Below are 27,442 nucleotides of genomic sequence, written 5' to 3' on the forward strand. Positions count from 1 at the left end.
AAGATATAATTAAACCTAACACTACCCTATCAATAAAATAATTAAATAAACTACCTACAATTACCTACAATTAACCTAACACTACACTATCAATAAATTAATTAAACACAATTGCTACAAATAAATAAAATTAAATAAACTATCTAAAGTACAAAAAATAAAAAAGAACTAAGTTACAGAAAATAATAAAATATTTACAAACATAAGAAAAATATTACAACAATTTTAAACTAATTACACCTACTCTAAGCCCCCTAATAAAATAACAAAGCCCCCCAAAATAAAAAATTCCCTACCCTATTCTAAAATACAAATATTACAAGCTCTTTTACCTTACCAGCCCTGAACAGGGCCCTTTGCGGGGCATGCCCCAAGAATTTCAGCTCTTTTGCCTGTAAAAAAAAACATACAATACCCCCCCCCCAACATTACAACCCACCACCCACATACCCCTAATCTAACCCAAACCCCCCTTAAATAAACCTAACACTACCCCCCTGATGATCTTCCTACCTTGTCTTCACCATGCCAGGTTCACCGATCCGTCCTGGCTCCAAGATCTTCATCCAACCCAAGCGGGGGCTAGACATCCACTGAAGAAGTCCAGAAGAGGGTCCAAAGTCTTCCTCCTATCCGGCAAGAAGAGGACATCCGGACCGGCAAACATCTTCTCCAAGCGGCATCTTCTATCTTCTTCCATCCGATGACGACCGGCTCCATCTTGAAGACCTCCAGCGCGGATCCATCCTCTTCTTCCGACGACTAGACGACGAATGACGGTTCCTTTAAGGGACGTCATCCAAGATGGCGTCCCTCGAATTCCGATTGGCTGATAGGATTCTATCAGCCAATCGGAATTAAGGTAGGAATTTTCTGATTGGCTGATGGAATCAGCCAATCAGAATATAGTTCAATCCGATTGGCTGATCCAATCAGCCAATCAGATTGAGCTCGCATTCTATTGGCTGATCGGAACAGCCAATAGAATGCGAGCTCAATCTGATTGGCTGATTGGATCAGCCAATCGGATTGAACTATATTCTGATTGGCTGATTCCATCAGCCAATCAGAAAATTCCTACCTTAATTCCGATTGGCTGATAGAATCCTATCAGCCAATCGGAATTCGAGGGACGCCATCTTGGATGACGTCCCTTAAAGGAACCGTCATTCGTCGTCTAGTCGTCGGAAGAAGAGGATGGATCCGCGCTGGAGGTCTTCAAGATGGAGCCGGTCGTCATCGGATGGAAGAAGATAGAAGATGCCGCTTGGAGAAGATGTTTGCCGGTCCGGATGTCCTCTTCTTGCCGGATAGGAGGAAGACTTTGGACCCTCTTCTGGACTTCTTCAGTGGATGTCTAGCCCCCGCTTGGGTTGGATGAAGATCTTGGAGCCAGGACGGATCGGTGAACCTGGCATGGTGAAGACAAGGTAGGAAGATCATCAGGGGGGTAGTGTTAGGTTTATTTAAGGGGGGTTTGGGTTAGATTAGGGGTATGTGGGTGGTGGGTTGTAATGTTGGGGGGGGGTATTGTATGTTTTTTTTTACAGGCAAAAGAGCTGAAATTCTTGGGGCATGCCCCGCAAAGAGCCCTGTTCAGGGCTGGTAAGGTAAAAGAGCTTGTAATATTTGTATTTTAGAATAGGGTAGGGAATTTTTTATTTTGGGGGGCTTTGTTATTTTATTAGGGGGCTTAGAGTAGGTGTAATTAGTTTAAAATTGTTGTAATATTTTTCTTATGTTTGTAAATATTTTATTATTTTCTGTAACTTAGTTCTTTTTTATTTTTTGTACTTTAGATAGTTTATTTAATTTTATTTATTTGTAGCAATTGTGTTTAATTAATTTATTGATAGTGTAGTGTTAGGTTAATTGTAGGTAATTGTAGGTAGTTTATTTAATTATTTTATTGATAGGGTAGTGTTAGGTTTAATTATATCTTAGGTTAGGATTTATTTTACAGGTAAATTTGTAATTATTTTAACTAGGTAACTATTAAATAGTTCTTAACTATTTAATAGCTATTGTACCTGGTTAAAATAATTACAAAGTTGCCTGTAAAATAAATATTAATCCTAAAATAGCTATAATATAATTATAATTTATATTGTAGCTATATTAGGATGTATTTTACAGGTAAGTATTTAGCTTTAAATAGGAATTATTTATTTAATAAGAGTTAATTTATTTCGTTAGATAAAAATTATATTTAACTTAGGGGGGTGTTAGTGTTAGGGTTAGACTTAGCTTTAGGGGTTAATACATTTATTAGAATAGCGGTGAGCTCCGGTCGGCAGATTAGGGGTTAATAATTGAAGGTAGGTGTCGGCGATGTTAGGGAGGGCAGATTAGGGGTTAATACTATTTATGATAGGGTTAGTGAGGCGGATTAGGGGTTAATAACTTTATTATAGTAGCGCTCAGGTCCGCTCGGCAGATTAGGGGTTAATAAGTGTAGGTAGGTGTCGGCGACGTTGTGGGGGGCAGATTAGGGGTTAATAAATATAACATAGGGGTCGGCGATGTTAGGGGTAGCAGATTAGGGGTACATAGGGATAACGTAGGTGGCGGCGATTTGCGGTCGGAAGATTAGGGGTTAATTATTTTAAGTAGCTTGCGGCGACGTTGTGGGGGGCAAGTTAGGGGTTAATAGATATAATACAGGGGTCGGCGGTGTTAGGGGCAGCAGATTAGGGGTACATAAGTATAACGTAGGTGGCGGTCGGCAGATTAGGGGTTAAAAATTTTAGTCGAGTGGCGGCGATGTGGGGGGACCTCGGTTTAGGGGTACATAGGTAGTTTATGGGTGTTAGTGTACTTTAGGGTACAGTAGTTAAGAGCTTTATAAACCGGCGTTAGCCAGAAAGCTCTTAACTCCTGCTATTTTCAGGCGGCTGGAATCTTGTCGTTAGAGCTCTAACGCTCACTGCAGAAACGACTCTAAATACCGGCGTTAGGAAGATCCCATTGAAAAGATAGGCTACGCAAATGGCGTAGGGGGATCTGCGGTATGGAAAAGTCGCGGCTGTAAAGTGAGCGTTAGACCCTTTAATCACTGACTCCAAATACCAGCGGGCGCCCAAAACCAGCGTTAGGAGCCTCTAACGCTGGTTTTGACGGCTACCGCCGAACTCTAAATCTAGGCCTTAGTATATTACATCAACTGCTTCCCTTTTATCTATATTTTTACTTACTTCCTCATAGAATCTAATTAGATTAGTTTGACATGATCTATTTCTCCTAAAACCATGCTGATTAGAACTCATAATCTTGTTTACACGAATATGATCACCAATATAATCCCTTATAATCCCATCAAATATCTTCCCCACTATTGAGGTCAGACTAACTAATCTATAGCTTCCTGGATCATCCCTGCTTCCATTTTTGAAGAGTGGCACCACATCAGCTTTACGCCAAACTTGGGGTACCATGCCTGAGGATAATGAGTCTTAAAAAATTAAGAATAGAGGTTTGTCTATAACAGTGCTAAATTCCCTTAACACCCTTGGGTGTATTCCATCTGGGCCTGGAGTTTTATTTACCTTAATTTCATCCATTTTTTTCCTGATATCCTCTATACATAACCCAGTTAATGGTATGGGGTGGCATGTTCTATTTTGTTCCGAAGTATCATCCAATGGTTCCTCTCTTGTGTATGCTGAAGAAAAAAAATGGTTTAGTACCTCAGCCTTCTCCCTGTTACTGTTAATCATGCTATTGTCTTTCTTAGATTTTTTTGCTATTTATGTACTTAAAGAACCTTTTAGGGTATAGAATCCTTTGCAATTCATTTTTAATTTTCAATTTTGGCTAATTTGATTGCTTTTAAGTAAGTCCAGGACAATGGTCTTGGGCTAATATAAGCCTGGTACCATGATCTTGCAGGGTTGATATAAACCCAGTGAAATGGTGTTATAGTGCTAATCAAAGTCTGGTTATATGGACTTGCAATATTAATTTAAGCCTAGTTTAATGGTCTTGCAGTGCTATTAGAAGTTCAGTGCCATTATCATCCATGGCTAATAGTCGTATAGTGTTAATAGAAGTATATAACTCCTGTATCTTTTTTTGTTGTTGTTGTGATAAACGTATCATTGTATAATGAGTTTATTGTTGCTACAAATCCATTGCTACAGGAATTGAAGGCCTTAAAGCAGCGACTGTGTGACCTGGAACAAGAGGAGGGTGAGCGGAAGCTACTGATCTCTGCTTTGCAGAGGGAAGTGCAGCAGAAGTCTGAGCGTTTGGCGGAGGCTGAGCTGCGTTTGAGGGACTCTGTAAGGGAGAAGGTGGAAGAAGAGGAACGACTGAGCCGTATAATACGAGAGCACCAACTTTCCCAGCAACCCCAGATAAAGGTAGGACATTGTTTGCACTGTTACAACAAGGCATGACCATGCTGCATGACAGGTCAACATGATATAGGTTTCATCCAATATTGAATAAGTAAGGAATGACGCTGGATAGCTGTGTTGTATGGTGGAACTGGAGAAGAAGAGTGAAACTTCAAAACTTAACTGTACTAGACTGTTATTCTCTTTTTGGCTTTTTTTGTTGTGTTATTGGAATAGTGAGGGGCAGAGTATCTCTGTGGTTTTGTGATGGATTTGTGCCAATCAGATACTCTGAGTAATTCTACTACATATTGTGTGGAAACTCGGATTTGTTGTGAGATTATTCCTCACTGGCTACTCAGTTTAACCATATTATTGTCTTAATACGCACTGTTGTTTATGCTTCTTGAGAGAGTACTGTTTTCCATAAAATAGGTTCAGAGCTACACATCACAAGGTAGATGTAGTGTGCATTGTGGTCTACGTCACTTCTGTTTGTTGTCTGGTACACAACGGATTAGGGTAAATGCATAAAAACCACAGAGGGTGGAGGTTTAATATGAACATGGTTGAGTGTAAAATTGAAAATGAGAGAAATTACTTAAACGTTTAACAACATTCCGGAGACCTGGGATGAAATAGCAGAGAATTAGCTTTAAAGGGGGGAGAAGTATACAAGAGGAGCAGCTGCCGAACACCAGAGATATGTTTCAGTTGTTTAAAGACTGTATTTATTTTATTATGGGAATAATTAGCTAGAGAAAGGGGGGGAAGGGTTATGCAAATGAGAGCTAAGGTATAGGCAGATGCTGTGTCACTGTATTGATAGACACACCACCCAGTGGATTTTGCTTAACAACCAGCTCAAATTTAAGCCAATATTAAGCTAAAATTAGCTAATATTAATTTATTTTGTCAATGTTTGTTGCGCAAATTATCTTTAAATCACTTTGTTAAATTATGCAATTAGTTTGTGCTGTTGATAGTAACATTAATAAATAACAGAAACTGTTATAACATTGCAAATATTACATTGCCCACTCCCAGCTACTTCACAATGCCAACCGGCTGGTAATATTTTCTGTGTACAAGACTGCTGTTATTAACTAGGGCAGAACATTACACTTAACTCTAGAACAGATGGGAAGCCGTTAGGAACCAACTAGGTGGCACAGCAGAAAGTGACTGGTGAGAGGACAGCGTTATGATTATTTGTGCTTAAAAGGACATGAAACCCAAAAGTTTTCTTTCATGATTCAATTCAGATAGAGCATGGGATTTTAAACAAATTTCCATTTTATTTCTATTTTCTAATTTGTTTTGTCCTCTTAGTATTCTTTGTTAAAAAGGATACCTAGGTAGGCTCAGGAGCTGCTGATTGGTGGCTGCACATATATGCCTTGTGTTATTGGCTCACCCAGTGTGTTAACTAGGTCCCAGTAATGCATTGCTGCTTCTTAAAAAAAATGATACCAAAATGAAGCAAATTAGATAATAGAACTAAACTAAAAGGTTGTTTAAAATTGTATGCCCTATCTGAATCAAGAAAATAAATTTGGGTTTCATGTTCCTGAAAGTGAATTGTTAGCTTAGCATTTTTATGGATGTAAAAAGGGTTATTTTGCAGTTTTGCTTGTCAAATACACAGTATTTTGTGTGGCTGAGTTTGAGGAATGAGAGTGCAGAGCAGTATATGTGCAAGCAGGACGCTATTGGTGTGTGATTGTGACACAATATGTGGCTCCATACGTTTGTATACAGTACTTGTGTTCTGTGTTTGCAGTATGTGGTGAAAACAGTAGAAGTGGAGTCTGAGAAGATGAAGTCTGCTCTCAGTCAGGCTCAGAACCACAGCCGGTACCTGCAGGAACAGATTGATATTCAACGTCAGGCTCTGCAGGAGATACAGGAACAACTCCAGAGGGAACAAAAGGATGCTGCACATCTCCGGCAACAGGTTAGATTACCAGTAAAGTGTCTAAAATACCACTTTCTCTCTATTACTAAACTCTTCTGAAAACCTTTTATTATCCTACGTGTGTGACCTTTGTATGTTTGTGCATATAAGGTTTATGTTTGTATGTTTGTGAATAAAAGGTTTATGTTTGTATGTTTGTGCATATAAGGTATATGTTTGTATGTTTGTGCATATAAGGTTTATGTTTGTATGTTTGTGCATATAAGGCAAATGTTTGTATGTTTGTGCATATAAGGTATATGTTTGTATGTTTGTGCATATAAGGCAAATGTTTGTATGTTTGTGCATATAAGGTTTATGTTTGTATGTTTGTGAATAAAAGGTTTATGTTTGTATGTTTGTGCATATAAGGTTTATGTTTATATGTTTGTGCATATAAGGTATATGTTTGTATGTTTGTGCATATAAGGTTTATGTTTGTACGTTTGTGCATATAAGGTATACGTTTGTGCATATAAGGTATATGTTTGTATGTTTGTGCATATAAGGTTTATGTTTGTATGTTTGTGCATATAAGGTTTATGTTTGTATGTTTGTGCATATAAGGTATATATTTGTGCATGTAAGGTATATGTTTGTATGTTTGTGCATATAAGGTTTATGTTTGTATGTTTGTGCATATAAGGTATATGTTTGTATGTTTGTGCATATAAGGTATATGTTTGTATGTTTGTGCATATAAGGTTTATGTTTGTATGTTTGTGCATATAAGGTTTATGTTTGTGCATATACAGGTAAAACTCGAAAAATTAGAATATTGTGCAAAAGTTCATTTATTTCACTAATGCAACTTAAATGGTGTAACTAATATATGAGATAGACTCATTATATGCAAAGCAAGATAGTTCAAGACGTGATTTGTCATAATTGTGATGATTATGGCTTACAGCTCATGAAAACCCCAAATCCACAATCTCAGAAAATTAGAATATTGTGAAAAGGTGCAATATTCTAGGCTCAAAGTGTCCCACTCTAATCAGCTAATTAAGCCATAACACCTGCAAAGGGTTCCTGAGCCTTTAAATGGTCTCTCAGTCTGGTTCAGTAGGAATCACAATCATGGGAAAGACTGCTGACCTGACAGTTGTGCAGAAAACCATCATTGACACCCTCCATAAGGAGGGAAAGCCTCAAAAGGTAATTGCAAAAGAAGTTAGATGTTCCCAAAGTGCTGTATCAAAGCACATTAATAGAAAGTTATGTGGAAGGGAAAAGTGTGGAAGAAAAAGGTGCACAAGCAGCAGGGATGACCGCAGCCTGGAGAGGATTGTCAGGAAAAGGCCATTCAAAAGTGTTGTGGACTTTCACAAGGAGTGGACTGAGGCTGGAGTCAGTGCATCAAGAGCTACCACACACAGACAGATCCTGGACATGGGCTTCAAATGTCATATTCATCTTGTCAAGCCACTCCTGAACAACAAACAACGTCAGAAGCGTCTTATCTGGGCTAAAGAAAAACAGACCTGGTCTGTTGCTCAGTGGTCCAAAGTCCTCTTTTCTGATGAGAGCAAATTTTGCATCTCATTTGGAAACCAAGGACCCAAAGTATGGAGGAAGAATGGAGAGGCACACACTGCAAAATGCTTGAAGTCCAGTGTGAAGTTTCCACAGTCTGTGTTGATTTGGGGAGCCATGTCATCTGCTGGTGTTGGTCCACTGTGCTTCATTAAGTCCAGGGTCTACCAGGAGATTTTGGAGCACTTCATGCTTCCTTCCGCAGATGAGCTCTATGGGGATGCTGACTTCATTTTCCAGCAGGACTTGGCACCTGCCCACACTGCCAAAAGCACCAAAACCTGGTTCAATGACCGTGGGATTTCTGTGCTTGATTGGCCAGCAAATTCGCTTGACCTGAACCCCATAGAGAATCTATGGGGCATTGCCAAGAGAAAGATGAGAGACATGAGACCAAACAATGCAGAAGTGCTGAAGGCTGCTATTGAAGCATCCTGGTCTTCCATAACACCTCAGCAGTGCCACAGGCTGATAGCTTCCATGCCACGCCGCATTGAGGCAGTAATTGCTGCAAAAGGGGCCCAAACCAAGTACTGAGTACATACAGTATGCATGCTTATACTTTTCATAGGTCCGATATTGTTCTATGTACAATCCTAGTTTTATTGATTGCATGTAATATTCTAATTTTCTGAGATTGTGGATTTGGGGTTTTCATGAGCTGTAAGCCATAATCATCACAATTATGACAAATCATGGCTTGAACTATCTTGCTTTGCATGTAATGAGTCTATCTCATATATTAGTTTCACCTTTTAAGTTGCATTAGTGAAATAAATTAACTTTTGCATGATATTCTAATTTTTCGAGTTTCACCTGTAAGGTATATGTTTGTGCATATAAGGTATATGTTTGTATATTTGTGCATATAAGGTATATGTTTGTGCATGTAAGGTATATGTTAGTGCATATAAGGTATATGTTTGTATATTTGTGCATATAAGGTATATGTTTGTATATTTGTGCATATAAGGTATATGTTTGTGCATGTAAGGTATATATTTGTGCATATAAGGTATATGTTTGTGCATGTAAGGTATATGTTTGTGCATGTAAGGTATATGTTTGTGCATATAAGGTATATGTTTGTATATTTGTGCATATAAGGTATATGTTTGTGCATGTAAGGTATATGTTTGTGCATATAAGGTATATGTTTGTGCATGTAAGGTATATGTTTGTGCATGTAAGGTATATGTTTGTGCATATAAGGTATATGTTTGTATATTTGTGTATATAAGGTATATGTTTGTGCATGTAAGGTATATGTTTGTGCATATAAGGTATATGTTTGTGCATGTAAGGTATATGTTTGTGCATATAAGGTATATGTTTTTATGTTTGTGCATATAAGGTTCAGTTTTTAATACAAACATTTTTATAGCACATGTATTAGCAGAAATGCTTCCAGTAAAAAAACATCACCGTTTGTGGTGTGATATATTCGACATAAGTGCACACATAGCATATGTACATATACTCTGGGCACAATAAATGTCATGCTTGCTTATAGCATCTTTTGTTTAAAATGCAAAACATAAATATATACATCTAACATTCTTGTTGTGTAACAATGTATTCTAGTGCTTTATAACTTACTATGGGCTAGTTTCCATTGAGTTGGTAAAGTTTGGAAACTTGTGGTAACATAAAATCTTTCCATAGATTTTAATGGAGATAAATGTTTTTATCATCAGTTTCCAAAATTTACCACCTCAATGGAAACAAGCCCTGTGTGATGCTGTTGCGGCAGATTTTGCAATTTGGATTATTGCAGAGGTGGTAACTGTGACTTTATAAAAGACTATTTAAAATCACAATCTTTAGGGAAGTCATATTAACTGATGTGGTGCTCTTATGGGTGTAAATAGTGCTTTGTATTTCTAGGTTGAACTCTATGAGCAGGAGTTGGATCAGTCTCAGGCCCAGATGGTGCAGGAGTATCAGTCTCTGCAGGAAGAGAAAGAACAAGCAGTTGCTGATGCCTTCAAAAGAGCACAAGAGGAGATGAGAGCTGTGCACTATAGTCTGGATGGTAAGATGTGTAGGGCTACTGTGCAAACATATGATTCCCAGGGAAATTAAAACTACTGTTTACCATGTGATTTGTTAGGGGTCTGGTTTGGATATCAGTGTTATTAATCCATATCTGTATTTTTTTTATGTTTGTTGTATGCGTGATTTATAAGTGTAAGTCTGTGTTGTGCTGCTATATGTAATGGACCCTCTGTGTGTGTGAGAGAGATGGGTACTTTCAAGAATATATACAATACAATAATATATATATATTTATCCTATATGGATTTGTTGGGCATCCCATTTCAGAAACCTTGCCATTAATATGGAGTTGCCCCTTCCCCACTTTGCGACCATAACAGCTGCAACTCTTCTGGGAAGGCTTTTTCATAATATTTGTAATGTGATCACTCAGACACTGGTTTGCAATTGTGTTCCAGTTCATCCCAAAGGTGTTCAATGGGGTTGAGACCAGGGCTTTGTGCCGGCCACTAGTGTTCCTGCAGACCAAACTCAGGAGGCAGGAAAATGCCTTTCTTAAACTGTTGCCAGAAAGTTGGAAGCACCAAATTGCCTAAACTGTCTTAGTATCCTGTAGCATTAAGATGACCCTTCTCTGGAATTAAGGAGCCTATCCCAAACCCTGAAAACCAGCCTTAAAGTAGGCACCATGTATACTGGCAGGTTGCGTTCTCCTGGCACCCAGTTTTTTTTCATCAGACTGCCAGAGAACACATTTCCACTTCTCAAGAGTCCAGTGGCTGTGTGATTTACACCACATCTGCCAACATGAAGCTCCAAAAGCAAAGTTCTTGTGCTGATGTTGCTTAAAGATACAGTTTGAAACTCTGTAGTGTGTGATTCAACAGATAATAGGTGATTTTTATGCACTTCAGCACTCAGCAGCCTTGCTCCTTAGTTTGCATGGTCTAACATTTCATGGCTGAGCTGGTGTTACTTCTATATGTTTCTGCTTCACAATAATAGCACTTACAGTTGACCGGGGCAGATCTAGTAGGGCACAAATTTCACAAAGCGACTGCTATTATCCTACATTTATAGTCACTGAGTTCTTCAGTACGACCCATTGTACTGCCAATGTTTGTCTATGGAGATTTCACGGGTATGTGCTGGGTTTTATGCACTAGTTAGCAAAGGGTGAAGCCAGAGGCGTAACTAGAAACCACAGGGCCCAGGTGCAAAAATCTAAAAAGGGCCCCCCCCAAAAAAAGTGGGCCCACAGTCTGTGAGATGGTCTGACCCCCTATTACTGTATATAGTGAGTCACTGCTTAACCCACCAGTACTGTATATAGTGAGTCAGTGACACAGTCTGTAATCTGCCGGTGAGATGTCTGGCCTGACCCTACCCACCCCAGTACTTTATAAAGTGACCACCATAGTCTGTGACATAGTCCACCCCCCCATACTGTATATAGTGGTACTGTATAGTGACACTGTTTACCCCCTCCCCCCATGCTGTAGTAACAAGGTCTGTAATTTGCTGGTTCCACAGACATTCACACATATACATGCATAAATACACGCACAGTCACATACATACGCACACACATATAAACACCAATGGATAAAACAGAAAGACTAACCCCTGTAATCAGAGACACTAGTGAAGCATCATGTCACATCATGATATTAGTGCAGGCAGTAGCAGATCAACGTTTTTTATTATTATTATTATTATTTTTTAAGCTGGGCCCCCACCTTTGGGGACCCAGTTGCAATTGCGACCTCTGCACCCCCTGTAGTTTCGTCCCTGGGTGAAGCTGAAACACCTGAACTTAATAATCAGTTGGGGTGTCCACTTGCTTTTGGCCATATAGTGTGTCTGTATAAACATATTGTCACATCTTTGTGCGTTGTATTTACAAGGTTCTTACCCTATATATTTGACACTGACTGTTTCAGGTGTGCGTAAGAACCTCCTTACTCTGCAGCCTGCTCTTCGAACTCTAACCTATGATTACAACGCACTCAAGCGTCAAGTACGAGAATTTCCTGTTATGCTGCATGAAGCCATGAGTGACGCACACAAGGAGGTATCAATTACTTTGTACTGTGGTAGCATATGTTTAGTATAACTGTCACTTTTGTACTTTTTTTCTCTTACTACGTCTATTAATTAATTCAGCCAGTATGTAAAAACTGTACATCAAATGGAATGAAATTACTAAATATATTAACCCTTTGAGTGCTAATGACGGCTCTGAGCTGTCACAGAGTTTCTCACTCTCAGAGCCGTCATGAGCACACTCCCAACTTGAGGGAGATCTGGGGGCTCCTTAATGCTGCTACCCCAGCGATCGTGCCTGTAGAGTGACAGGCATCGCCGGGGCTTCACGTGATGCACGGTGACGTCACGCGCAATGACGTGATGACGTCACCGTGCAACTTTATTTATACTTAACAATGTTAAGTATAGGAGGAGGGGGCATGCTGCTAAGAAGCCTGTATCTCAGGCATCTAAGCAGCTACAGACCCCCAAGACCCACTGTTGGAAAGGTAATCGCCTAACCTTTCCAACAGTGTAAGTCTTGGGGGTCTGCAAAAAAAAAAAAAAAAAGTTTAAAAAAAAATTCAAAAATTTCCAAAAGAAAAAGAAAATATTAGCACCCAGGTGGGAAATGGCTTAGCAGCCAAAGGGTTAAGTGAAAACAAATATATTAGGTGATTAGTGATTAGGTGAAAATATTTATATCTCCTGTTCAAGTTGCATTTTTATTAACCTATTTTGTTTTAGTCTTCAAGTTCAGCACAAAGATAGAATTGAAATATAGTAATGTTACTTTGTTGTTGTTTTTTTAACTTGATCTATAATGAAGATAGGCTTGTATATCTGAGATCAGAGTGGTCACTCCAGGTTACTTTATTTGTGTTGCCTAGTAAAGCATTCAGTTCACTGCTCTGGGAAGATTTTTTTCACTTTTATGCAGTATTTCGTGTTGTCACTCATATACTGTTTTCCTTGTTAAAGGGGCATGAATCACATGTTTTTTTTCATGATTCAGACAAAACATACACTTTTCAACAATTTTCCAATTCACTTCTATTATCTAAATTACTTCATCCTCTTGGTATATTTTGTTGAAGAAACAGCAGTGATGTGGCTAAGCCAATAACATGAGACAAATATTGTGTTCTCCCCAGGATATTTTAAGCAGAGGCACCACCCAGCTGATTTTACTGATCACCAGGCTAAAATTTTATCAGATATTCAGCTAAAATTAGATAATATTAACAAATACATTATACAGTTTGAAATTTCCGACATGCACTTTATGATATTCTGAAGCTTGTGCACGATCATGCTGACACTAATAATACTGTTCACAGCCAAATTACTGACAAGATTGGATGCATGTTCAGTAGTGAAGACAATTTATACACAAACATCTATACAGCATGAATAAACTACCATCAAATGGTGAATGAACCTGATAAACCTGCAACAGAGATCAAATCGGTTACAAAATCTTGTATAGCAAAGCTGCAAGATATTTTTTATTATTATTATTATTATTATTATTATTATTATCAGGAATTTTTAGAGCGCCACCAGATTCCGCAGCGCTATAAACATAGACGGTATGCAAGATAACATTTATAGGGATCAGATGGGTAGAGGGCCCTGACGAAAGTTGCACTGTTGTAGTCATCTCTTATGAAGGCGATCTACAAACAGCTGGGCTCATAGGCTTACATTCTAAGGGGTTCAAGGGGAAAGCAATGGAGTTAGGAAAAGTTAGAGTAGGTTGTATGCATCCCTGAATAGTAAAGTCTTTAGGGAGTGCTTGAAGCTGTTAAATCTAGGGGAGAGTCTTGTGGAGTGAGGCAGGGAGTTCCACAAGATGGGAGCCAGTCTGGAGAAGTCCTGTAAAAAGGAATGTGAGAAAGTAACAAGAGAGGAGGAGAGGAGGAGATTGTGAGCAGAGCAAAGGGGACAGGAGGGAGATTATCTGGAGACAAGGGCAATGCAGTTGAAAAACTTGCATGTCAGAGTGAGGATTTTGTGTTTGATCCTGGAGGCAAGAGGAAGCCAGTGAAATGATTGGCAGAGAGGTGCAGCAGATGAAGAGTGAAGTGTAAGGAAGATGAGCCTGGCAGAGGCATTCATTATGGATTGTAAAGGAGCTAGGCGGCAGCAAGGTAGACCAGAGAGGACAGAGTTGCAATAGTCAAGGTGGGAAAGGATGATAGAGTGGATTAATATCTTAGTTGTGTCTTGTGTAAGGAAATGTCTAATTTTAGAGATGTTTTTAAGGTGGAAGTGGCAGGCTTTAGCCAAGGATTGAATGTGAGGAGTGAAAGAAAGGTCTGAGTCAAGTGTGACCCCAAGACATCGGGCATGTGGGGTAGGGGTAATGATGGCATTATCAACAGCTATAGAAAATTGGGGGGGAGGAGATTTTGGAAGAAGGGGAGAAAATAAGGAGCTCAGTTTTGGAGAGATTTAGCTTAAGGTAGTGAGAGGACATCCAAGATAAGATATGAGAAGGACAGTTAGTGACACGGGTTAGTAAGGAAGGAGGTAGGTCTGGTGTAGAGAGGTAGATTTGGGTGTCATTGGCACACAAATTGTATTGAAACTCATGGGACATTATTGAGGAACCCAATGATGACGTTTAGATTGAAAAGAGAAGGGGACAGAGGACAGAGCCTTGAGGTACCCCAACAGAAAGTGGTAATAGGGCAGAGGATGCTCTAGAGAAGGCTACATTAAAAGTATGGTTAGATAGATAGGAAGAGAACCACGAGAGAGCTGTGTCACAGATGCTGAAGGATTGGAGGGTTTGGAGCAAAAGAGGGTGGTCGACATTGTCAAAGGCTGCAGACAGATCAAGGAGGATAAGCAGAGAGAAGTGGCCTTTGCTGTAAGTAGGTCATTGGTAACCTTGACAATTGCTGTCTCTGTGGAGTGATGGGGATGGAATCCAGATTGCAGTGGGTCAAGAAGAGAGTTTAGTGCAAAAAAGTATTTTAAAAAAAGTAAAACAAATAGGGTGGTAGTTGGAGGTTGGATTGAGGGAAGGTTTTTTTAGGATAGGTGTGACCAGTGCATGTTTTAGAGATGAGGGAAATATACCAGTGCTGAGGGAGAGGTTGAAAATGTGTGTGAATTTAGGGGTGATGGTAGAAGAGAGGGAGGGGAGTAACTGTGAGAGGATGGGGTCGAGGGGACAGGTAGTGAGGTAGGAGAACAGTATAAGGGCAGAAACTTCTTCCTCAACAACAGGGGCAAAAAAGCTAAATTTATGTCTATTTTGGTTTTGGATGATTGTGTGCATTTGAGGGGTTGGGGGATTATATGTTGAGAGCTGATTTCTTTTCTGATGGAGTCAATTTTTCTATTGAAGTGGCTGGCAATATCTTGAGCTGAGAGAGAAGTTGTATTAGGAGGTGCGGGTGGGCGGAGAAGAGTATTGAATGTGGAAAACAGATGTTTTGGGTTAGAGGAAAGAGTAGAGATGAGATTAGATAAGTATTGTTGCTTATAAAGATTAAGGGCAGAATAGTTGAACTTGTAGTGAGGAAAGTCAGCTGAACTCCGAGATTTCCTCCAGTGTTGCTCAGCAGTACGGGAACATCTGCGTAGGTACCGCGTCAGAGGAGTATGCCAGGGCTGATGATGAGAGTGTGGTTTCTGAGCTATGGTAGGTGGGGCCAGATTGTCAATGACCGATGTAAGGGTGGAGTTATACTGGCATATAGATTGGTCAGGGCAGGAAAATGAGGGGATGGAAGAGAGGAGAGGTTTGAGAGAGCTAGCGAGCTGTTGCTGATCTAATGACTTAGTGCTTCTGTGAAGCTTGGTGTGAGGGTAGAGGGAGGGGGAGTTGTAGGGAGGGAAGTGATGTTGCAAATGAGGAGATGATGGTCAGAAAGAGGAAAATGGGAGTTTGTGAAATTTGAGATAGTGCATCGATAGCTGAAAATCAGATCTAGGGAGTGACTATCTTTGTGAGTGAGAGAGGCAGAAGTTGTTTTGCAGAGGAGGCAGTGGGATTATCAAGAGGGATGTTGAAGTCGCCAAGAATGAGGGCAGGGGTGTCTGAGGAAAGGAAATAAGGAAGCCAGGCAGCAAAGTGATCTAAAAATTTAGTTGAGGAGCCAGGGGGACAGTATTTGACTGCACGTATAGAGAGGAGAGAAAATAAACAAATTATGTGTGCTTCAAATGAAGAAAATGTGAGGGAAGAGAAGGGCTGTATTTGTTGAAAGTTGCAACAAGAGGAAAGTCAAGTGGAGTGGAGAATGTTCTTTGGTTTCTTCAGATCTTAGAGTACTGAGTCTAGGAAAGTATAATATTATCAGTATCATAGCAATGAGAACAGGTTAGAGTGATCACAAGACTTTTGCACTATGGAGCCTGAACTCGTATACACTCTGACAGTTCATCACAATGGCATTACTCTCAAATGTATGTTTAAATTTAGAAAAAATCTAAAGGTAGACAAGGCATCTCTTCCAACTAATCCTCTTACTTCCAGGAACATCACATTGAAACCGTGCTACTGGCATACTCTGTACTCATTCATGATTGAAAAGTACTCGATTCTCCACCTTGTTCAAGAGATTCATAAGATCCCTTAGAAGCTTCTGTCCTATGGTTATTTTTGCCAACAGAACATTCTATATCTGGCATTGGGGGCAAACCATAAAATCGTGAAGTTCTTTTTGGTGTTGTGACCTCATAGGTAGAATTAGTCACTCTAACTGCTGTAATTACCTTTTGAATTCTGAATGACTTGATAGGGGTTTCTGCAGCGATAAATTGAGCTGGTATTCAAGTCATTCTTTATATCAATATTTTTGTTCACTGTTTTAAAAGGTTAAGACTGTTTTAAGTTGCCAACGTGCCTATCAAATGATTATATGATGCTTAGCAGGCCAGGATTCTTCATTTCAATGACAGAATGCAATGAACCTCACTCAGATGGTCAATCAGCATTTTTGACGTGGGGTATTCATGAACTAAGAATGAAACAATCCATACCAGAGTGATCAGCAGCCTCAAAAGGAATCCTCAGCATCACAAAACCAAGGGAAATCACTGTAAATGGTGTCCTCAATATATCACGTTTGTGGAAGTAAAGAGCAAGAAAGCACTTTTAAAAAGTTTAAAAATTGTATTTAAAGAGACAGTCTACCACAGAATTGTTATTGTTTTAAAAGATAGATAATCCCTTTATTACCTATTCCCCAGTTGTGCATAACCAACACAGTTATATAAATACACATTTTACCTCTGTGATTACTGTCCCTTTAAACCATATTAAAACCAGGCACTAGACTAAAAACCCACAGTAGATGGGGAGATACAGATGACTTAACGCAAGAACTAAGCACTCTTTCTATTAATACCCTTTCCCGCTCTTGCACCTGGATAGAGTGGTACCAAAAACTTTTTCAGTATTTCTAAAAGAAATATCATGATTTTGTCTTAGATTAGTTAAAGGGACATGAAACCTGAAGAATACGTTCCAAAGGGTTTTGTTGAGTACAGTTGCCTGTCCATAAGGCCCAGAATATGATTTGACCATTTAAAATCACTGCCTATTATACCTTTGTTGTAGTTACCTTATAAGTAGATAGAACTGATAATATAGCAGTAGTGCACATTGGCTATTTGGTCTCACTGCACTATTAATTCATCCATTTAGATATGAGACTGCCCTAGACACATTTTCTGTGACTGTGTTTCTGCACTTTATTATTGTACATTGTCCCAGTGAATCCTTAAAAAAAATATTTTGTTGATTTCTTAAAGGGATACTGAACCCAATTTTTTTTCTTTCATGATTTAGATAGAGTATGCATTTTTAAGCAACTTTCTAATTTACTCCTATTATCAATTTTTCTTTGTTCTCTTGGTATCTTTATTTGAAAAAGCAAGAATGTAAAACTTAGGAGCCGGCCCATTTTACGTTTAGAACCTGGGTTATGCTTGCTTATTGGTGGCTAAATGTAACCACCAATAAGCAAGTGCTATCCAGGGTGCTGAACCTAAAATGGACTGGCTCCTATGCATTACATTCCTGCTTTTTAAATAAAGATAGCAGGAGAATGAAGTAAAGTTGATATTAGCAGTAAATTTGAAAGTTGCTTAAAATTGCATACTCTATCTGAATCCAATTGTAATTGTGTAACACATTTGTGGACGTATCACCTTACTTTACCCTGGGAAGTGCACATATTGTGACATTATTAAAAATGATGCATGTGGTGTGAAAAGTTATATTAATAGATTTCATTATAAAAATGACATTATTTTGTATATCCTCTGTACTAATGGATTATTTTGTTGGAGAGGTTGGCTATCCAGAAGAAGAAGCAGATATTCTACAATAAGTTATATTTAACCCCTTAGTGACCAGAGCACTTTTCCATTTTCTGTCCGTTTGGGACCAAGGCTATTTTTACATTTTTGCGGTGTTTGTGTTTAGCTGTAATTTTCTTCTTACTCATTTACTGTACCCACACATATTATATACCGTTTTTCTCGCCATTAAATGGACTTTCTAAAGATACCATTATTTTCATCATATCTTATAATTTACTATAAAAAAAATGATAAAATATGAGGAAAAATGGAAAAAAACACACTTTTTCTAACTTTGACCCCCAAAATCTGTTACATATCTAAAACCACCAAAAAACACCCATGCTAAATAGTTTCTAAATTTTGTCCTGAGTTTAGAAATACCCAATGTTTACATGTTCTTTGCTTTTTTTGCAAGTTATAGGGCCATAAATATAAGTAGCACTTTGCTATTTCCAAACCATTTTTTTCCAAAATTAGCGCTAGTTACATTAGAACACTGATATCTTTCAGGAATCCCTGAATATCCCTTGACATGTATATATTTTTTTTTTGTAGACATCCCAAAGTATTGATCTAGGCCAATTTTGGTATATTTCATACCACCATTTCACCGCCAAATGCGATCAAATACAAAAAATTGTTCACTTTTTCACAAATTTTTTCACAAACTTTAGGTTTCTCACTGAAATCATTTACAAACAGCTTGTGCAATTATGGCATAAATGGTTGTAAATTCTTCTCTGGGATCCCCTTTGTTCAGAAATAGCACACATATATGGCTTTGGCGTTGCTTTTTGGTAATTAGAAGGCCGCTAAATGCCACTGCGCACCACAAGTGTATCATGCCCAGCAGTTAAGGGGTTAATTAGGGAGCTTTTAGGGAGCTTGTAGGGTTAATTTTAGCTTTAGTGTAGTGTAGTAGACAACCCCAAGTATTGATCTAGGCACATTTTGGTATATTTCATGCCACCATTTCACCGCCAAATGCGATCAAATTAAAAAAAACGTAAAATTTTTCACAATTTTAGGTTTCTCACTGAAATCATTTACAAACAGCTTGTGCAATTATGGCACAAATGGTTGTAAATGCTTGTCTGGGATCCCCTTTGTTCAGAAATAGCAGACATATATGACTTTGGCGTTGCTTTCTGGTAATTAGAAGGCCACTAAATCCTGTTGCGCCTCACACGTGTATTATGGCTAGCAGTGAAAGGGTTAATTAGGGAGTTTGTAGTGAGCTTGCAGGGTTAATTTTAGCTTTAGTGTAGAGATCAGCCTCCCATCTGACACATCCCACCCCCTGATCCCTCCCAAACAGCTCCCTTCCCTCCCCACCCCACAATTGTCCCCGCCATCTTAAGTACTGGCAGAAAGTCTGCCAGTACTAAAATAAAAGGGTTTTTAAAAAAAAATGAATTTTTTTTTTAGCATATTTACATATGCTACTGTGTAGGATCCCCCCCTTAGCCCCCAACCTCCCTGATCCCCCCCAAAACCGCTCTCTAACCCTCCCCTCTGCCTTATTGGGGGCCATCTTGGGTACTGGCAGCTGTCTGCCAGTACCCAGTTTACAATAAAAAAATGCTTTTTTTTTGTTTTTTTTTGTTTTTTTTCTGTAGTGTAGCTTCCCCCCCCCCCCCACCCCCCACAGACTAACCCCCACCACCTTGCTTATTGTTTGACATTTTATTTTTGATATATTTTTTATTTCCCATTTTCTGTAGTGTAGCGGTTCCCACCCGCTCCCTCCCCGTGCACGCGCCCGCCCCCCACCCTCCCGTGCACGCGCGCGCGCCCGTGCGCGCCCCCAGCCACCCCCGCCCACGATCCCGCCCCCCTTCACATCCACATGGCCATCGATGGCCGCCACCCGCCTCCCGGTCCGGCTCCCACCCACCAACGCAGGTAGCCACCGATCTCCGGTGCAGAGAGGGCCACAGAGTGGCTCTCTCTGCACCGGATTACTTAAAAACGTTATTGCAGGATGCCTCCATATCGAGGCATCACTGCAATAACCGGAAAGCAGCTGGAAGCGAGCAGGATCGCTTCCAGCTGCTTTCCACACTGAGGACGTGCAGGGTACGTTCTCAGGCATTAACTGCCTTTTTTCTGAGGACGTACCCTGCACGTCCTCAGTCGTTAAGGGGTTAAAGGGACACTGAACCCAATTTTTTTCTTTCATGATTCAGATAGAGCATGAAATTTTAATCAACTTTCTAATTTACTCCTATTATCAATTTTACTTTATTTCACTTGATATCTTTATTTTAAAAGCAGGAATGTAAATCTTAGCAGCCAGCCCATTTTAGGTTCAGCACCAGGGATTGCTCTTGCTTATTTGATGCTTTCATTTACCCACCAATAAGCAAGCATAACCCAGGTTCTCAACCAAAAATGGGCCGGCTCCTATGCATCATATTCCTGCTTTTTAAATAAAGATAGCAAGAGAACGAAGAAAATTTGATAATAGGAGTAAATTAGAAAGTTGCTTAAAATTGCATGCTCTATCTGAATCATGAAAGAAAGAAATTGTGTTTAGTGTCCCTTTAATTTACATCTTTATGCCACATTTATATTTGCGTATGCAACAGTCTAATATGGTTGTACAAGACAATTAACCTTTCATGATTCAGAGGTTTTATTGGTTTGCTTTGTTGAATTCAGGGGCAGCAGTTTACCACTGGATGCTAGATGAGCACACAGGTTGAGCTAATGACATGAGTCATATGTGTGCAGCCGCCAATCACAAGCTACCTCCCGGTAGTGCACTGCAGTTCCTGAGCCTACCGAGTTAGGTTTTCAACAAAGGAGATCAAGAGAGCAAAGCAGATCTGACCATAGAAGCCAATTGAAAAGTTGTTTAAAATTGCAAGTTCTAGCTGAATCATGAAGTTTAATTTTTTACTTTATTGTCCCTTTAAAAAGTTACATAATACTTTTAGTGACAAATTTGCAATGATTTTTCATTATTTAGTTTACTCAATTTTCCTGGCTGTTAACTGTTAAAATTGAGGTTAATTACTTTATTGAATTAGTCTCACGCTGCATGTTGTGTTCTCTTAGTTTGCACTGGCTGTTCAAAGTGTTCGAGATACAAATACAGAACTTTTGAGAAAATATCAAAGAGAACTTCAGCTACGCAAAGAGTGTCACAATCAATTGGTTCGGCTCCGAGGTGGGTGGCTTGCTTTGTCAATGTTTGAGTATTATATATTAATTTAGGTGTCATAGTGAAAATTTAATTTCCTATTTCAATTTTTGTAGGCAATATACGTGTCCTTGCTCGAGTCAGGCCGATCACTCCAGAGGATGGAGGGGGGGCAGGAGCACAGAATGTGGTAAACTTTGACCATGATGATGATGGTATTTTGTACGTCACCCACAAAGGGAAGGATCTCAGCTTTGAACTTGATAGAGTCTTCACCCCACATGCAACACAGGAAGAGGTGAGATGTACTAGGAGGAATAACACATGAATAAAGTAGATGAGCGAATAAACATATATATGAGACAAATGCCATTAATACCCTAACTCAGCGATCCTACAAGGATATAACAATGTCCAGTTCAGGTCTGCAGTGAGTTCAGTTTTAGTGTGTGGTCCATACCATAACCAACTACACAAAGGTTTAATTTCTTAACAACTAAGTCCAACATCAGCCATGATAGCCACTCTCATAGAAACTGAGTGACAGATCTCAAACAACCATTTATAAAAAACAAAAGCAATATCTGATGAAAATTAGCTGAAACTCTGCTCATTAAATACAGGTGTTTAACAAAAACGTAATCTGGAGTGTTTCAGATGTTAGAGTAGGTACCTCTTTAATACCTTTGATCAGACATTTTGTGAATATTCACCAAAAAGATATAAGTAGCTTTAAGTGGACAATCATTGAAAAAGTGCTGCCCCCAAAAAGGGGGGGGGGGGGATAAGCTGCTAGCAAAAATAAAAGTCTATTTTTAATTTCAAACTGAAGTCAAGGGTACCAAATGGGTTAAATTCAGAATATGACCTTATACATTTTTGGTAAACATATCTTTTGGGACGTAAGTTGATTCCGCCTTCACACAGTATAGAACATAGATGTTAGCAAAAGGAGGTTCCTGTGTATATTGGTCTTAGAATAAGTAATGACAAGGAAGCCTAGACACATACACACGCTATACCCTGTATTAGTTCAAATGATTGCAGTTTGTATTTAGCTGCAATAATGTAATAATTTATGATGTAACCGTAGCCACTATTTTTCTGCTATGACTTTAGGCAAAAGGTTTGGTCAGAGACATGAGTGCAATATTTACTTTTGTAAATTGACTTTTCAAGCAGGGGCATAACTACAGGGGGTGCAGAGGTCGCAACTGCGACCAGGCCCCCAAGGGTGGGGGCTTAGCTTAAAAAAAATGTTTTAATTTTTTTTCAATAAAAAACGTTGACCTGTTACTGCCTGCACTGATATCATGTGAGTGTGACATGAGGCTTCAATAGTGTCTCTGTCTCTGACTACAGAGGTTAGTGTTTCTGTTTTACCCATTGGTGTTTATGTATGTATGTATGTGACTGTGTGCGTATTTATGCATGTATGTGTGTGTGTATGTTTGTGGAACCAGCAAATTACAGACCTTGTTACTAAAGCATGGGGGAGGGCTGGGGGTAAATAGTGTCACTATACAGTACCAGTATATACAGTATGAGGGCTGGACCATGTCACAGACTACTGTGGTCACTTTATAAAGTACTTGGAAGGGTAGGGTCAGGCCAGCCATCTCACTGGCAGATTATAGATTGTGTCACTAACTCACTATATACAGTACTGGTGGGTTAAACAGTGTCACTATATACAGTAATAGGGGGTCAGACCATCTCACAGACTGTGGGCACAGGGTACCTCCTTTTGCAGACGTTATCTGATTCACATTATTTTTTTTTTTGTGTTAATCGTAAAAAAAAAAAAAGTATCAAATTCACCTTTTTTTGGGGGGGTGGGGGGGACCCCTTCTTAGATTCTTGCACCTGGGCCCTGTGGTTTCTAGTTACGCCTCTGTTTTCAAGTGTTATCTAGAAAATGTAGAATGTTTATGCTCACATGGATGTAACAGATGTCTGCTTTACATATTTAAAAGCCAACACCATTTAATTTATGTGTGAAGCATTTACTCAGTGCTTGAAACAGTGCAGTCTGTATTGAAATGGAATTGAATGGGTATGTTAGGTATCAGTGTCACTTGTTATGGTACTTAACATTACCAAATAGGATTGCAGGCTGTTCCTTTATATGCTGGAAACCATAATTATAAACAGACGGCTAGGAGTACAGCGTAACCCGAAATGTGTCAGCCGTGTTTCTTGCTTTCTTTCAACACAATTTTACCTCTCTTTGAATTGTAATATGGAGTTTTAATTATTTAAAACAAATAAAGTGGATTTTTTTATACAGTGCTGAATCCGGTGCTCCTTACTATTTGCTTTGTGTTTACCTGGAATGTCCCTTTAAAGGGACAGTATACAGTTTTTTTTCTCTCATTTAATGTGTTCTTAATAATCTATTTTATATGCAAGAATTTATGAAACTGTTTACAATCAATTGTTTACCTTTATTTTGTTGTTTGAAATAGTTGATTTTACCTGTAGTATCCCCACCTATACTGAAAATGTCAGTAACTAGTGACAAAAAAGCTAGAAGGTTTAGATTAAATTTAGATAGGGTGTGACGGAGAGGTACTAACATTTTTATTTTCTATTGTTCTCTCTTTCTATTGGTATTTGAGAAAACAATGAGAAATAAGATAAGGGGGACTTTGTATAAATAGTCAGATATGATAATTAGGTCTGCTCTCTCTACGAGCCTAGCCCATATCATTGGGTTGTGGTTTCAATTGCCAGATACTTCTATTTCATATACAACAATACACCTAAAGGAACAATTTCCCATACAGCTGGTATAACAAGTAATTGGAAACACATTAATGGTAAACCCGTTTTACAGTACAGTATTCCTTTTAAGATTCAAAAATTGTGGAATAATTTAGAAGGAAAATGTGACCTCAGATAAGAAGTTTAGATTGGGAGCTCAGAGGGACATTCATTGATTTACTACAAATTTCATATAACAGAAGTGTGTAAGATTGCGGCAGATGGATAGGATGTGGTGTTGGTCCTTACTGTGTCATACTTGTTTTTTTCTAGGTATTCCGGGAGGTTTCACCACTCATCACTTCATGTCTGGACGGTTACAGTGTCTGTATTTTAGCTTATGGGCAGACTGGCTCTGGGAAAACGTACAGCATGGAGGTAAATGTCTCTCAGATCTGTCACTGAGTATTGTGCTGTTGTGTAGAGTTAATTTGTTTTGTATTCTGTACACAGCTTGATATTGCTCAGGGAGTTTTAAACATTAAAGGGACAGTTTACTCAAACATTTTCTCCCCTTTAATTTGTTCCCAATGATCCACTTTACCTGCTGGTGTGTATTAAATTGTTTACAAGTATTTCCTTTACCCTTATATTGGCATTTGAAATAGTTTATTTAGCTTGTGGTATCCCCACCTATCCTGAAAGTTTTTGGCCTTAAGGCCAAGCTGTGTTAACACAGCCAGCAGGAGAAATTACACTCCCAGTGTGGGTTATAGAAGAGATAAGGTAATAAAATGTTAATTTTCCATTGTTCTCTCAAAGTATTGGTCTTTGGTTTACTGACAGACATAAGATAAAGAAGCAGGTATCTGTACAGTGTACACAATATGATAAAGTAATGAGATCTGATTATACCTACAAGCTCAACCCATTATTTTAGGCTATGGCTTCAAACACAAAACAGCTAATTCATATATACACATAAACCTTAAAAAGCTAATTTTCATACATTTTATACTCTGCAGCTGGTAAAAAAAAGTAATTAGAAACACATTAAGGGAAAAACAATTTTATAGTATACTGTCTCTTTAAGGATGGCTAAATGCTAAAGTGTAAAAATAGACATAAGTTAAAACAGTGGTATTACAATTGAAAGTATATCTGTGTATTGTGGTACTGTACTTACATTATAGATTATGTGATATTTAAATACCTTTTTCACAATAATTGTAAGCTGATGTCTACTGAGAGATAGTCGGCTAAGCCCATTGTATTTCCCACACTTGTGGGTGCCATCTAAACATAGTCAGTAGTTTATTAGGGGTCTTTTTTACTCTGTGGACACGTTACAATGGGCCTCTGATATTGTGTGAATCTGTATTAATTTTGGAAGCCTCGATCTTGCGTTTTCACTATATGATTACCAACTGATACATTGTTATGTATCTTTAACCAGATACTCCGACAGTGCTACTTTGTTTTTACATTTTATACCTATCCCTCACAGGATGTCTATTTTTATGAATTAATGATATTGAAAGTTAAGTTTTATTTATTTTTGGTCCCACTTGGATAATGATATAAATGCAATAGTTCTATACCTTCTTTATTGATTTATAAATGCTAAGGTGGTCATAAAGCTTATCTTGTACGCCTGTCACTGGGCTAAACTGGTAGAGCACTTTCTAATTAAAGGGACAGTAAACACCTTGTAATTAATACAATTATTTTGTGCTATAGAATAACGGATCAACCAAGTCTAAATGTTATTAAAACAAGTTAAAAGGACATAAAACCGAAAAATGTTCTTTGAAGGATCAGATGGAACAATTTTAAACAACTTTCCAATTTATTTGTATTATCTGATTTGCTTTGTTTTGTTGATATCCTGTGTTGAAAAATATACCTAGGTTGGCTCAGGAGCAGCAATGCACCATTGAGAGCTAGCTGCTGATTCGTGACTGCACATATAAGCTTCTTGTGATTGGTTCACCTGATTTGTTTAGCTAGCTCCCAATAGTGCATTGCTGCTCCTTCAACAAAGGATACCAAGAGAATGAAGCAAATGTATTAATACAATTGCATTGGAAAGTTGTTTGAAATTGTATGTTCTGCATTTTGGGTTTTATGTCCCTTTTAACATCCATTTTACTGTAGTTGTTTTTCAATAGCCAAACACCACCCACCATTTACCTCATTCGGAAGAGCCAATCTGGGCTTTAGACTGCAGACAACAAGGCTTGCCACAGTCATTATGTTAGTATAAAGTTAATTGTTTTTAGTTGTTATCAGTTAAAATTAAAAAAATGACCAAAATAATAAAAAAATAACTATATATTGTGATTATAAGCATAGCAAGTTATATACAGTATGGGCATTGTTTTCTTTCCTATGACATGGAGAGTCCATGACATAATTCCAATTACTAGTGGGATATTCAACTCCTGGCCAGCAGGAGGAGACAAAGAGCACCCCAGCAAAGCTGTTAAGTGTAACTTCCCTTACCCATAACCCTGAGTCATTCTCTTTGCCTCTGTCAATGGAGGTTGTACAAAGTTGGTGTCTGAAGAGATTAATCCTTTTATGGGTAATTTTCCCTGCAAGCAAGGATTGGGGTCTATCTGTGTCTATGTTAATCTCTTGAGTAAGAGTAGTGGTGGCTTTTAGCAGTTAAAAGGCGGCGAGGAAGTCTTTGCTTTGCTTTTAACACTTTGCTACCTCTTTGTAGAAAGCCAGAGTTAGTTACTCTGTTCTTTCTTTTCTTACAGGTCTATGACAGGGGGTGAAGTACCTGCCACACCTAAGGATCAGCATCTTGAATGCAAAATGATCTAAGGTAAGTGCCTCTACCTTCTAGGTACACGAGGGCTGCAGCACTTAAAGGGTCACTAAACCCAAAATCTTTCTTTCATGATTCAGATAGAGAATAGAAATTTAAACAACATTACAATTTACTTCCATTATTTATTTTGCTTCATTTTTTAAATATCCTTAGTTGAAGATAAAACAATGTACATGGTGAGCCAATCACACGATGCTTTTATGTGCAGCAACCAATCACCAGCTAGTGAGCATATCTAGATATGCTTTTCATCAAAGAATATCAAGAGAATAAAACAAATTACATAATATAAGTAAATTAGAAAGATGTTTAAAATATCATTCTCTTTCTAAATCATAAAAGAAAAAATGTGGGTGGCATGTCCCTTTAAGAGGATAATCCTCATTTACAGATCCATTCTGGGACATAGTAATCCTTCTAGTGTAAGGATTCATATTGGGGAAACATTTTTTTACTTAAATCAGTATGGCACTTATTCAGTATGACCAGGCATCTTGGCTAAGAGATGTAAGAGGTTAATAATAAGGCTATCCTTTATTTATTAACCTATCTCTCCTTTT

At 38.6% G+C, this 27,442-nt stretch overlaps 1 protein-coding gene across 3 annotated transcripts in view; it reads left to right on the top strand.

Annotated features, from left to right (window-relative positions):
* The window catches only part of KIFC3 (kinesin family member C3), a 66,270-nt gene that overhangs the window by 20,349 nt on the left and 18,479 nt on the right, over nucleotides 1-27,442 (top strand). For all 3 annotated transcript variants that reach the window (XM_053702676.1, XM_053702668.1, XM_053702661.1), the window contains exons 5-11: nucleotides 4,140-4,361; nucleotides 6,121-6,294; nucleotides 9,718-9,865; nucleotides 11,772-11,902; nucleotides 21,250-21,361; nucleotides 21,451-21,632; nucleotides 24,374-24,478. In XM_053702676.1, coding sequence (XP_053558651.1) covers nucleotides 4,140-4,361; nucleotides 6,121-6,294; nucleotides 9,718-9,865; nucleotides 11,772-11,902; nucleotides 21,250-21,361; nucleotides 21,451-21,632; nucleotides 24,374-24,478 — 1,074 coding nt within the window. The remainder of the gene's footprint in view (nucleotides 1-4,139; nucleotides 4,362-6,120; nucleotides 6,295-9,717; nucleotides 9,866-11,771; nucleotides 11,903-21,249; nucleotides 21,362-21,450; nucleotides 21,633-24,373; nucleotides 24,479-27,442) is intronic.

This window comes from Bombina bombina, chromosome 1 (assembly GCF_027579735.1).
Source record: "Bombina bombina isolate aBomBom1 chromosome 1, aBomBom1.pri, whole genome shotgun sequence".
NCBI lineage: Eukaryota > Metazoa > Chordata > Amphibia > Anura > Bombinatoridae > Bombina > Bombina bombina.